Here is a 14466-nt window from a genome sequence, read left to right as displayed (position 1 = left end):
AAAAAATTAAAAATTTATTCTTACCATTTGCAATTGATTGCAGGAGATGTGCTTGTCATCAAGATGGATTAGAGACTTGCTAAAATGAACACGAATAATTTTTTAATAAAAAATACTATTTCTTGGAATTACTAATAAAAATAATAATATTAACTTAGATAAAAATAGAATTTAGGATACTAATTTGAGAGCTTTTTGAGAATTGTGAGAAATTTGAGAAATCAGAGGAGAATTTGTGAGAATTGTGTGTGACAAATGTGTTGGAAGGGGTTTATATATTTTTTTTGGACTATTGGGGGTCCAACGGCTAGTTCAAATAGCTGTTTGAGTTGACTGTTGGAACATGGGCAAAAGCGTGACCATGTGGACGCTTTTTAGAAAAGCGCTTCGACATCAGAGTGTTTTACCTGACATTAAGGAAAAAAGTGCTGAGCTAGACGCACTTTTCTACGTTTCCCCTGAAAACAACGTCAGCTCAAAGCATTTTTGTAAAAACAGACTATTCCCATTATTTTTAAAAAAATAGACCCATTTTTGTAGTTTTTTTGGGAAATGGGTCTTTTCTAGTCAATTAGTTTTTTTTTCTTTACAAACTAGAATGCAAAATTGAAAGAATAACTAAACAAGAACAAAAATAAAAGATTGAAAGAATACAAAACAGAATGCAAAATTGAAACCCTATAAAATTGATTATTATGAACCATGTAACATTTCCAACATTTTTTTTAATCATATCTCCATTGATTTAATCACTAACCTAAAAATTTAATCACAAAGAACAAGCATTACAAACATAATCAGTAGCTTGTTTGGATCTACACACTCCAAAGTCCCAAAATCAGTAGTTTTTTTCCTAAAATCTAATCTATTTGCCATTCAACTGCAGTATTGTTCTTCAAATAAACATATCTTTTTTTCCATCATCCAGAAAACTTCTTAAATCCATTAAAATCATATTATAATACTCTTTGTTCTACCTTAGACAACCATGAAAACAATGAAAATTGACATCTAAGAACCATCACTTACCATCAACAACACCCAAAGAACATCATCACCACAAGCCCTCAGTTCAATCTAGATTCAAGCCCCATCCTCGTAAATTCAAATCAAACCTTAGCATACTTTCACTTAACTCATAACGAGACCATCGAACACCAAAAATAGTGGTTAACGTGGTGGCTCGATGTTGGTTCTGGGTATGGGCTGCTGATTTAAAATTTGAATAGAGAAAAATAAGTAATAGACCTAAGTGACTACCATGGAAGAATAGAATCAATGATGATGGTTTTCATCGATGATGATGGTTTTGGACATGGGAGTTGTCTGTTTGGCTACTTAAAAAACAGGGGGAAAGCAGAATAAGACTAAAAGATGATCGGTAGAAAAAAAGAAGAGAGAAAATGAGAAGAAAAATGCTTTTGAGTATGGATGTCATCTAATTTGTGCTGTAGAAGAGAATAACAACAATGCCTAGGACCTTTGTTAGAAAAGATGAGAAGAAAAGTGTTATGTGGTAGTATAGCAGTTCAAGTGTACTGCCACGTCATATTTTAACACAATTAGAGTCAAGTATCTTTTTGGAAGATAGAAGTAGAGTTGTCCATGGTCAGACTGGATCGGGTTTGGATTGAGTTCTAACAAAATTTTAGTCTGATTGATAGGCTTGGGCTTGGTCCGACCCAAAAAATGAGTTTAAATTTTTACCCAAATTTGGCCAAATAAAAATGCTAAAACCTAGGCTCGGCCCACCCACATTAATTTTTTTCTATTTTTTATATATTTTTATTAAAAATATAATACACTAAAAATATTAAAATAAATGTTCCTCAACAATTTGAAAATAGATTTAAAAAAAAAGTCTTTATACTTAAATAACTAAGATAAGTGCAACTTCACAAGCAAATGTCTCTAAAATAGTTGCAAAATGAACAATAAAATAAATGTTATACAATATCCAAACATTAACAACAAAATAGTAGCAATATAATAGTGAAATAGTAGCAAAACAATGGCAAAAAGTGTAAAAACAACAACAAAACAACAAGGTTTTTTTTTTTTGAAAATTTGAGCCGGGACCAGGCCAAAAAACCCTTACCCGAGGCCTGACCCATTTTCTAAATAGCCAAAGCTCATTTTTTGGGCTTATATTTTTGCCCAAACCCTCTCATTTTTCGAACGGACTTTTGGGCCAACTCTAGATGGAAGCAAAGTATATGGGACACATTGAATGTTTAAAACTTTAGATGTCACATTAAAAATTTTACTAAAATATAATGGACAAATATGTCATTATCCCCTTATATTTCGAACATAATAATTAATTTTACTTTGATATGATGATAACACAAAATTGTCACACCCGATTTTCATCAAGGACCGAAAATTAAGGAAAGTTTGGGAGTAAATTGAAAGAGATAGTAGGTCTGACAGACTCTACTGAAAATATAGAAATTTTAGTGGCTGAATGGTAAATATTTGAGTCTCAATCCTGGTTTAGTTAAGTTGGAACTGACTGGTTCCTTAGTGGGAAACAGAATAATTAGAGATGAATGGCTTATTTAGGACTTTGGTGATCATGCGTGAAATGTCATATATATGTATAAGGAGGCTTATTCTATAGGTAGAATTCTTCGCATTTTTGTTTTATTTTCTTCTCTTCTGCATCATCTTCTTTAATTGCTCCGAAAAAGAGAAAGTTGAGGAAAGCTTTGCATGGGATACACCTTCTATCTCTGTCGTAGAATCAGATTTTTAATAGTCTAATACTGATTTAGTTGAGTAGTCTCATCTAAAATGGATGATTGATCAACAATGATCATGAGGTTTGAGTTCGGAGAGTAGAAAATCCAGTGAACTAGTAAGCTTTTTAATCTTTCTGTATTCGTGAATTTGAGAAAAAGGAGAAGTAAGGATTTTTGGAATCTTTGAAAAGCTTTTACATGATACTGGATTCTAGGTTTTAAAGTTTCAATACCTTTAGTTTTATTGGTATTTGAGTTGTCGTGTTTAACTTCCAAGATGAAGGAGACTCTGGCATTCAGAAAAGCTAAGCTGGCAAGGACGAAGGATAGCAAGTGAGTTTCTAAACTCCACTATTTAAGGTGTTGTTCTGGTTGTTGTGTTGCTTGTATGTTCTGATCTGAGTTCAGTTTGAGTTATATGGTTGTATATGATTTCGGTAAATGAGAAAGTTGTACATGCATAAAGTTGTGCAATTACATAAATGTTTGCTAGTATGTTCTTGAATTGCATAATAAAATTGGTATGTGGCGTATTCTATGATATAGTATGATTTTTAAAATGTAGAGTACGAAGGGAATTATTTGATGGTTTAGTTGAAAATAGGAAAATTGGCGTAATAGAGGAATGAATGGATTGAAAGGGGATTTAAGGAGGTTTGGTTGGATAAATGGTCTACTGGCATTACGGAGTGGCATCATGGCAATAGTCTACTGGCTCTATAGAGCGGCATCATGGTAATGGTTTACTGGCTCTATGAAGTGGCATCACGGAGATGATCTACTAGCTCTACGGAACGACACCATAAAAATGGTTTACTAACTCTTTAGAGTTGAAAGTCCACGACTAGCCCTGACATGATGCAATAAAAGACAGGTTTGCCTTATGAAAAAATGAAGTTTGTCAGGACAGTAAACAGGGAAGTCTGTTAGGGCATATAAGTGGAAATTGCTTTATGGCTCGCATAGTGAAAAGTTTGTCATAATAGTTATGGCGCATATGGGAACCTTGGCAAGTGTATTGATAAAGGGTCTAGCCAAGATGCAAAGGCAAGAGGAATATAAGAGAACGTCTTGAACGTGGATATATGTGGAAAAAGGGGGTTATCCTTCAGAATATTTGCAAATATATATTTGTTATTAAAAGTCTACCAGAGGTAACAAACAAGCTAACATTGGTTATGAGAAAGTGAGACAATTCTCTGAATCCTATTTCTAAGTGTTTCTTGGCAAGGAGGTCGCCAGAGAAAGAGATGTCCACCAAAGACTATCTTATGCGGGAAGTCCTCCAAGAACTATCTTATGTGGAATGTCCACCAAGGACTATCTTGAAGACGAAAATGTTCGCAACGACCAACGGATGAAAATGGATGTCCGTTAGGATTATCTAGTGTTGAGAAGCCCACTAAAGACTATCTTATAAATAGGAAGGTCGCCTTACATAATCTAGCAAGAAGAGGACTATTGGTGGCTTGAAAGTCCATTAGGACTATTTGATTAAAGAAATATCTATTTATACTATCTCGAAGAGGGAAAGTCCAATGAGACTATCTTACAGGTACAATTTCGCAAGGAAAAAGTAGTGCTTAAATATCCACCGAATATTATATTCGAAGGCTATATACAAGGATGGAAGTAAATGGGTTCCCTCTAAAAATGATATATGCACAAGTTAAATTACAACGAAGTGGATGACTGGATAACACAGTAAGTAGATTTTAGATTTGACACAGAATGAAGGAATTAGGGTAAGAATCCGTCATTACAATAAAATGTGTACTAGTCCGCCAGAGTTAACCAATGATACGAGATGAGATATCTAACAAGTTTATCGGGAAAGAAAGGCTATATATCTGAGATGAAGTTTAAGTCTCTTATAAGATTTGTCGAGGTACATACAACTTAGAGAAATTTTTCCATAGATGTACCCATCAACAATTTACGTATAGGTGTCGACCACGCCAACCAAATTGCGAGAGCTTATATGAAACTCAATGAGTTATTTACATGCATTAATCCTTGTTGCTCGTAACATCAATACGCTATTATTTAATAATTTATATATGGAATCTCACTAAGTTCATTCGAACTTATGAGTGGTTTGCCTTGATTGCAAGATCGAAGGCTGTTATAGAAACTACGATAAGGGACCAAGCTAGACCTCGTGAAATCTATGTGCATTTCTTTGAAACGGTATCATGCATATAGAGGGGCACCTTTAGAGGCTATGCCTGTGGGATTGAATATGTTAATAAGCAAAAGACAACTGGTTAAAATTACATATATAGGTCTATTCAGTAGATGCGTATGTTGTAAAGAACATTTTTCTACTTAGTTAATCATATAATAACAGATTTCATACAATGTTCATTTATGAAAATGCTTTGATTAGTTACTTGATTGAGTCAAATTTGTATGTGGACGTAGCATTGAGTCTAGTGTAGAATTAAATAAATTGGAAATATGTTGTTTTGTAACAATTAAATTGTGACATTTAGTACCGAATCTAACGGCCGGGTCGGGTGTAGGGTGTTACAAAACAAATTTGCTTCATATAAAACATAAATTTTATATAGATATTTTTTTTAAATAGAAATATTGTATATAATATAACTAAAAAATGTTTATTATAAGCAATGTTTATGATTATATAATATATAAGAATTTTATAAACATAGTTAATATTCTTCTATAATATGCATATGAAATTTTATGATTTTTTTTGTTTATTTGTATGTAATATTAATAGTTATATATATATAAATTTTATTTATTTGAATTATTATCTAATATATATAAGGTACAAGTTTGAAAAAATTTTAAATTGGTAAGAATAATTTTATTATTTATTATATTACTAAATTGGTATTTGAATAATATTTATTTTATTATTAAAATTTGAATAATGAAAATATTTATTATATTTAGGCTTAAGGGTAAAAAATGTCTTTAGTAAAAAAAATAAAAGAAAATCAATTAAACCCTTAAAAGAATGTACTCAATTGTGCCCTCAATTCAACTAGGCTTAGTTGATAATGAAAACCATTATTGACTGGTTTGATTATTAACAGATGCTCACGTGATTGGGAAAATCAATGAGAAGTTAACACATGGCATGCCACTTGGACAAGTATGCTGATGTGACATCTTTTAACCTACTTATTAATGTTACATAAATAAATTTAACAAAAAAATAATAGTATTAACAATATGATTTGATTTTTAAAATTTAAAAAAGTAAAGAGACTAAATTTTTTAAAATAAAAGTATAAGAACTAAACTCTAAATTTGTGAAGAATACAAGGACTTATGGTATATTTTAACCTAATTATTGATGATTGTTTCGTTATAAATTTAGACCTTTTCAGATTTTAGATTAGATCTATCTCGGGCTTTAGCTCAAATCGGTTTCAAGTTTGAGCTCAAGCTCGGGTTGGCCTTAGGCTTAGGCTTTTTCAAGCTCAGATTCTTCAAGCTTGAGCTTTATTGGGCTCAATTTTTTATCGGACACAAATATTTTGGGGTTTGGATTTCTTGAGCTTGGATAATTATGGGTTAAATTTTCTCAAATTTAGATCTTTACGAGCTCGGATTGACACAAGCAAATTTTCTAGCTCGAGTCTATTTTGTCAACTCTATTTATCGTTACTATTAAACACTTCATTGTATTTTAAATCACATTAAATTTTAAATGATTTTGAATATACCTATAAAATGCTTGGAATAAATTATATGAGTGTTTCAATTTGAATGTTGATGTTAAAAAAATAGAATTACCAGACAAAGAAGAGGACGATTCACTAAAAAAAAAGTACTCCCAACAAAAAACGAGAATGTAGAGTAAATAAAGAATAAAGGTAAGACTTTAAAGGATAATATAGTCCTAAAAGAAAAATAAATAAAGGGCTAAATCATTATTTGGGCCAAAAGTTGGTAGTTATTCTTAATTGGAATTTCAACTTTTTGTTTGTGTTAAAGTTAAGTCTTGAATTTGATAATTGTTCAAACATTAGGATCTGAATTAGGCAACTATTTCCATATTGGGATTTGAATTGTTTTTTTGTCTAAGTTAGTTCTTAAACTTGTCAATTATTTTCATATTAGGATCTGAACTTGACAATTGTTTCCACATTAAAACCTGAACTTTAGAATTTTCAAAGAACTATTAAAGACTAACTTAAATAAAAAAATAAAGGTTTAAATGCCAATGTGAGAACAAATATAAAGTTTAGGATTAAACTTGAACAAAAAAAAAAAGTTGAGGTCCAATGTAAAAAAAAATTAAATTCAAAACTTAACTTGAATAAATAAATTTTAAACCCGTTACGAGAATAGTTGTCAAAATTTTAAAAAATAATTTATCCCATAAATAAATAAAGTATTCAACACGTTGTTATTAAAAAGAAAATATGGAGTGGTAAATCAAACAAGTAACAAAATCCGTACAATCAAGTTGCTTAGACGGCACTCTAAAGTGTAAACAAAAAACCATATGCTGAACTTATAAATAAAGGATAGTAGTTATTTCATCTATATCACACTTACCAATCTTTGTGAGCTATGCACCACAATGCTTTCCTGCAACAACCACTTTCCCTTCTCTAATTTTATAAATCGAGGACAAATAATTGTATTTTCATTTTCTCTTATTATATGGATTTCAACCTCTGATATCAAAATACCACCAAAATTTACCCTCATATTATTTACAAAAGAAGCTTCAATTTTAAAATGAATTACAACATCTTACTTTATATTTATTAAATATGAAGTGAAATTTCCATTTATATTATATATTAATTCCAACAATCTAAAAATTTAAATTCCAACCTGCTTACTATTAATGAATTATTTGAGAAATTTTAAAAAAATAAATTCATTTATATAAGTTATACATACCGTTTCTACTACTTTAACCCCAGAAGTTGTTTTGCAACTCAACACGCACGCGCTGACTTAGAGCCAGAAAAGAATGATGCATTATTTTTTTTTCTTTTACTGCAACAAACTTTGCAGAGATCAATCACATCCTTATGCTGATCCAATGGCTGAGATCACATGTCCCAAATACAAAATTTTTCATTTAAATTAACTCTAAAAATAAAATTTTTTTACTTTAATCCTTTAAAAATTATAAAAATATAAATTTTAAAATATTATAATTATAATTATAATTTAATTTCAAACTCTTTAAAACTTTTTCCTGATTCCAAACTTGGGTGTCTCTGGTCCCACATCCTCTTGTATGAGGATCACCCCCACATTATCAGTTTTATTCATTTTATTACAAGACAAAAGTTAATGCTCGAGTAGGTTTACTATTTGTAGCTCCACTGCAATAAATAGCAAGTGTTGAACACGCTCCTCCTCTAATGCACGTTCCCAATGCCATTGATAATATTATTAATATCACTTTACCTAAGACTAAGGTAACTTGAGATAGTTGTGGACTGCCAAGTTTCCTTTACAGTAGTGCTGGATCATTATTATTACCAAAATAAATTTGGTTTTTCATAAAATCTAGAAAACTAAATAATATCCAAAAATAAGATTCATTAATCAGAAGAAAACATTCTTTATTACTGTCTGTTTGAGCTTAAAAGAAAATCAAAGTAGTGATAAAATAGAAACCAGGTCAATAAATGAGGTAGGTATGAGTAAAAAAGGGACTTAAAAGAATATTGGTAAGATAAAATGGCATTTATCATTTGACCATTTTCTCCAAGGCTTGAGGCTCGGTCAAGCGGAGGTATCCATGGTTGCGAATCTCGGACAGAAACTCAAAAAATATTCGTGTTTCTCCTTGAAGGTGAAACCTATCAGACCAGACAGATAGTTCACACTCGAAGCATGTCTGGTATGTGAAATACATTTTAATATAAAATTTATATTTACAACATTAATGGTTAAGAAAAAAAAAGAATTGAAAGAGTACCAAACCTAACCGTTTAAATCAGTGAGTGGGCATGGTTGCTGTCCAAATAGTCTTCCTATTCAAGTAAAGGTTGTTGAAGTTTGGCACATTGAGTGAAAAAGTGGGCAACCCTTTTTCTCTCAACCCTTCCCTTTCTTATACTCGTTTTCTGATATGAATGTGATCATCATCATCAACTGCAGCAACCCCTTTGATGATTTCTTTCTTTTAAAAACATGTACACATCCACCAAAAGTTAAAAAAAGGTGGCAAAAGAAAAAAAATGAAAAAGTTGGACAATTTCATACCCACCCAAGGGAAACAAAAAAGGTTAAAGAATTTGTGTTTCGAAAGGTAAGAAACATTACAATAGTAAGTAGAAAGAAACAAAATAGAAACTCTCCCCCATGTGTTAGATAAAAAGGCTAGGACCAAGAAAAAGATTATTTGAAACAACAATGTTGTATGGGATAGATGGAGGAGGCTAGATATGGCTGTTTGCTGCTGTTCTTCTTTTTCTAGCTTCTCATAACTTAGCTTTTTGAAGGGTTCTTGCAGAATTTGGAAGTTTGAAGCTCTCTCTTAAAGGTACATTACACGTATGTTTTCTTTTTTTTTTTTTAGCATTTTTGTTTATATAAAATCTTGGGTTTTTGTCAATTATGTTCTTGGGGAAGGAGCAGAAAACTATAATTTTCAAAAAGTGAGCTTTTCTTTAAGGTAGTAAACTTTTAGTATTAAAATTTTCCTGTCTTTGGATCTTTTCTGTACGAGTGTCAGAAGTTTTGTTGGAGAATTAATTGTTGTCTTTTAAGCTTTAAAAAACACAGATCCCCCCCCCCCCCTTCCATGGCAAGTATTATATGTTCTCAAAACCAGGAGTTTCTGAAAATAAAAAATCTCTAGCATTTTGAGTATTTATGGTGAACTTTCTTTGGGGGGTTTCTACTAGGAGCACTCAAGCTTCCCAGAAGGAAAAATTTCTGCGGAGAGGAAGTTTATGCTGATTGTCAAGGATTTCTGTACTATTATTTTAATTATATAAAAAGTGACAAAACTATCTTTCATGGTGATTAACAAAACAAATGGACTTTTATGCCTGCTTGTATATGTCTGCAAGGGTTTCTATACTTGGACTGAAATGTTTTGAGCTTAACTTGGAACCATAAGAAACAAACTTGTGGGTTAAACCCAATTTAGTTATATCTGTGAGAATCTGGAGGCTGTTTTTGGTTCAACTTACACCAAATGCTGAATCACCATACCAAAATTCCCCTGTTTCTTCTCGTGTCATCTGTTCTTTTCATTTTGCTTTTTGTTTGATTCATTCATGGTGGTGGATGACCTTAGTTTCAGGCCTATAGCCTCCTTTGTGAGTAGTTTTAGTTCTCTTTTAATGAGTAGTTTTGGAACCTTATCCTTATGAATAATCAAGCTAATATTATTGTGTTTACAAAAGTTTCCATGTCGTAACATTTGTTCTTTATTTAAGAACTTTTGCATCATGAAAAGCCTGAAAAGTTTCCAAGTCATAACGCTTATCAAGCAGTTTAATCAGATTTCATGGTTGAAAACTTGAATTTTAGAATCTGCATGAAACAGTAAATGTTTTGATTAATGCATTGTTTTTCATCCTTATCTTTCATGATAGACACTATGCTGTATAGCACTGTAATTACATTAGATCTTATGCATCTCTTTACGACTCCAGATAGGACCGTCGTTTTGGCCCTTGCACGAGTGGATTTTTGCTGGCTTTTTTTGGTTATTCTGTTTCTTCACATGCTTAGACCAACAAAGTAATGCTGGCAGTATGGGAAAGAAAGGAAGTTGGTTTTCTGCAATTAAAAGGGTTTTCATACCACACTCCAAGGAAAAGCTAAGTAATGTAAGTTCATATTATTAACTAGGTCTATGGTTTTGATTAACTATATGAAAAGAACGTACTAGTTGTAGATGTTTTTTATTGTTTAATTTCATTATCTATCTTATATTTTTGTTAGAGAAAACCTTACATTTTGTGTATAAGGTTCAAACATCCAGCAGATAGTTGTGATTGCTGATTAGGTAAACAAAAGAACCCGGCATTGGAAAGATGTCAAAATAGAAATGGGTAGAATTAGTTGCCTTTGGAGAGTGAAATTTCTGATTGAAGACATTTTTGTTGCATAGTCAGCTCTTGAAGTCAATGTGTTTGTTTCATAGATCAAATGTATCTCATGCATCGTAAGAAGCACTCTGGATTTAGTTCTTGTAAAGCATGAACCTTTTTCTACCTAAATGTTATTGAGAAGACGCCTTCTGTTTTTCTATGGTTAAATCCCTCAGGAATCGGATAAACGAAGTGGTAAAGAAAAGAAGAAGAAAGCCCTAGGAAAATTAAGGCATGGAGAAACCAATTCCTTTATTCCCCTCTTTAGAGAGCCCAGCAGTATTGAGAAAATTCTTGGGGAGGCTGAAAGAGAGCATAAACTAGTATTCAGGCCTCCAACACCTCCAGAGCAGCCAGCGACACCACCTTTTGTGCCTCATAAAGATGCTTCTCCTAGAGTTCCTTCACAGAGGATTGCCTCTCCTAGGATTGCTTCCCCGAGGGCTGCTTCTCCAAGAACCGTTTCCCCTCCACGAGCTGCTTCTCCAAGAGCTGCTCCACCTAAGGTCGTCCGTCCTCGACCAGAACCAACTTTAAGGAATCATCATGCTTCTGCTACAAAAATTCAAGCAGCCTATAGAGGTTATATGGTAAATATTTCACTTTTCTTATTAACAAAAGATTTCAAAGTGGAAATTTCATGGAGGCAACTGGTTTTGAAAAGACGAACAATGACAAATTATATGGCCATAAACTGAATAATAGTACAGCAGAATTAATCTGTTAAAGATTTCATATTTTAAGGACTTATGACAAGTACTGATGTAGGATATTATTGTTTGTGCAAGTCTGGTCTATATTACGTCACTTTCCCCTCCACTTTCCACCAGCTGATATTCACATATTATAAATGAACATAATTCCCCTTAAAACCTTTATAGGTAGAAAGGTTAAAAGCCATTTGCTATGAACAACTTTCTAATGGGCTCAGTAATGGCTGAAGTTTCCCTGGGAAAACAGTTAATCACATTGCTCTTAGTTGTTGGTGATATCATGTTGTATGATGATACACGGTAGAGTACTTTGCATTGATTTGTCTTGCATCAATATTTGATTCCCAGATTGATTATCTTGGAACTCATAATACAGGCGAGGAGAAGTTTTCGAGCTTGGAAAGGCCTTGTGAGGCTTCAAGGAGTTGTTAGAGGTCAAAACGTGAAACGTCAAACTTCAACCGCAATGAAACGTATGCAGCTTTTGGTGCGAATACAGTCCCAGATTCAGTCACGCAGGATCCAGATGTTAGAAAACCAAGCACGACAAGAGGTTCATTTTAAGAATGATAAAGAAGTGGAGAGTACCTTGGGTAAATTGGCCTTCAGTCAGGCAGTAAGTTTTCATTTGTTTCATTTCTGGTTGCATATACTCTTCTTTCTGGTCTCATAAGACCTTAGGGAACTTGGTGAAACTTAAAGATAATTCATGCCTGTTTCGTACATATTTACTCTTTATATTCCTGTTAAAATGAGTAACTTAGTTGAGCATTGGATCAGTCTGAGACAGGCAATGAAGACTGGGATGATAGTGTGCTACCAAAAGAAGAAATCGAGGCAAGAATGCAGAGGAAGGTAGAGGCAGTCATCAAGAGAGAAAGAGCCATGGCCTATGCATATTCCCACCAGGTATTTTTACTACCCAAATCCAGTTTCAGTTGGATCATGCTGGATGGTTAGTGTATAAACTCATATTTTCAGCATATCTTTTCGCTGAAAGCTGCTAGTTGAAACAATACTTTGTCCTTCAAGGGACCCCTCTGTTGGTTAAGCATTCTAGTTTTTCTGTCGTATTGGTGTATCATTTCCTATGGAAATTAAACTGATGAAGCGATCTCGAATGATCATCTGAAGTGAGACTTGGCTTCTGAATTTTCGCTGAAAGCTGCTAGTTGAAACAATACTTTGTCCTTCAATGGACCCCTCTGTTGGTTAAGCATTCTAGTTTTTCTGTCGTATTGGTGTATCATTTCCTATGGGAATTAAACTGATGAAGCGATCTCGAATGATCATCTGAAGTGAGACTTGGCTTCTGAATATTTTACGTCCAACATTGATAGGGTTGAATGTCAAATCTAATCAAACCTTAGCATTCATCTCCATTTAGTTGGAGTTGCATAAGCCTAACTACCATTGATTTACCTTTCTCCATACAGCTATGGAAAACTACTCCAAAAACAGTTCACGCAGACATTCGCACTCGTGGATTTCCATGGTGGTGGAACTGGTTAGAACGTCAGCTATCTTCTAGCAACACTCCTGAAAGCCAAGGCATTAAGAATTTCCAGCTTACACCACCAAGGCCAAATTCCGAATTGAAGCCTAGTCCAAAACCGCCATTGAGCAGCAAGCAACATCAATTTATGTTTGACAATATGGACACTCCGACACCGAAATCTACAAGATCAACAACACGACCTATGCAAACTCCACCTAGTAGAATCCTACAAGGAAGCAGTTCAGGATTGTCCAAATATTCAAGACCGAGAGCTAGTGGAGCGGATTCGCCATTCGACTTGCCCTTGAAGGATGATGACAGCCTTACTAGCTGCCCACCATTTTCAGTTCCAAATTACATGACACCAACAGTTTCAGCGAAAGCCAAAGCAAGAGCCAACAGCAATCTGAAGGAGATGTTCATGGGGACTCCAGGAAGCGAGTCATCAAAGAGGCGGCTTTCATTCCCTTTGACACAAGGGATAGGATCATTCAAGTGGAGCAAAGGGTCTTTGTTTGCAGGCAAGGATTCAAGCTCTCAAAAGGGTTTAGATAAGAACCAATCGCTTCAATCTATAGGTAATTTGAGTGTGGATTCAACCGTTTCAATGCCTGCTACGGTTGGAAGAAAGCCATTTAACCGATTTGTGTGATCTTCTATTGTTCCTTATTTTTTAACCTTTGATTTCTTCATTTTGGTGTTTATCTGAGTGTATGGTGCTATGTTGAGTTGCACAATTTACTGGTTGTAAGATAAAAATAAAAAAATTAAAAAAAAAAAACCCTATAGGAAATGATGGTTTCAATGTAACACGATTTGGGGTTTGGTAAGCTATTATAGTATTTTTTTTTAATTCTTTATTTATTTTTCTAGGTTGGGTAAGAGATTTATAGTTATTGATGACCAAATTTGAACCTGCGAGACAGATCTTAAATTGATTCACTTCGAATAAAGTAGATATAAAAAGAAAAATTGTGGATAGAGTGGGTCACGGTAAATTTCTTATTTTGAATAGTGTGTATGGAGTAATTATAATAACCACTTTTTTCGTTTTCTCTCGTTCGTTTTACTATATAAAATTATTATTTTTCTTTGTATATATAAGGTAAAAATGTAACAAAATATTATAGAAGAAAAGTCATATTTTATGTTTAAATAATTCTTTAAAGAATTATGTTTAGATGTTTACTCGACTTTAAAAAGATTTAAAAGATTAAAGATAAGTACAAAAATTAAATTGAAGTAGCGCATGTTGGGACTGGAGATGGATGTATCTAACATCCATGGAGGTGATAGTGGTTTTTAAAACTATACATCCATAGTGGAGCTGGGTATGTAACATAATTAAAGTTCCCTTAGTAGTAAGAAGAGTAAACTCGAGAATATATGTGTTAAGATTTCTTAGAGTAAATAAAATGTGATTTATCAATGTTAGTAGAAAAGAGTAT

At 33.0% G+C, this 14466-nt stretch overlaps 1 protein-coding gene across 2 annotated transcripts; it reads left to right on the top strand.

Annotated features, from left to right (window-relative positions):
- Nucleotides 1-8739: 8739 nt before the first annotated feature.
- Nucleotides 8740-13871, top strand: LOC108489573 (protein IQ-DOMAIN 13). 2 transcript variants are annotated; one of them, XM_017794216.2, is made up of 6 exons: nucleotides 8740-9243; nucleotides 10367-10543; nucleotides 10984-11397; nucleotides 11897-12136; nucleotides 12301-12429; nucleotides 12957-13871. In XM_017794216.2, the coding sequence occupies exons 2-6, from the start codon at nucleotides 10469-10471 to the stop codon at nucleotides 13668-13670; spliced, it is 1572 nt and encodes a 523-aa protein (XP_017649705.1). In that variant the 5' UTR covers nucleotides 8740-9243; nucleotides 10367-10468; the 3' UTR covers nucleotides 13671-13871. The 2 variants fall into 2 exon arrangements, with proteins under 2 accessions (XP_017649705.1, XP_052875991.1); XM_053020031.1 differs by having other exon boundaries at nucleotides 9243-9375.
- The last annotated feature ends 595 nt before the right edge of the window (nucleotides 13872-14466 follow it).

Source organism: Gossypium arboreum, chromosome 10 (genome assembly GCF_025698485.1).
Source record: "Gossypium arboreum isolate Shixiya-1 chromosome 10, ASM2569848v2, whole genome shotgun sequence".
Lineage (NCBI taxonomy): Eukaryota > Viridiplantae > Streptophyta > Magnoliopsida > Malvales > Malvaceae > Gossypium > Gossypium arboreum.
Note: the sequence above shows the minus strand (reverse complement) of the source record. Positions and strands in the feature narration are given on the sequence as shown.

Excerpts from the sequence above, each read along its gene's own strand:
- LOC108489573 (XM_017794216.2), top strand. The coding sequence starts at position 10,469 with ATGGGAAAGAAAGGAAGTTGGTTTTCTGCAATTAAAAGGGTTTTCATA. Across the intron at positions 10,544-10,983 it reads CCAAGGAAAAGCTAAGTAAT|GAATCGGATAAACGAAGTGG; the intron begins GTAAGTTCATAT and ends TAAATCCCTCAG. Across the intron at positions 12,430-12,956 it reads CCTATGCATATTCCCACCAG|CTATGGAAAACTACTCCAAA; the intron begins GTATTTTTACTA and ends TTCTCCATACAG.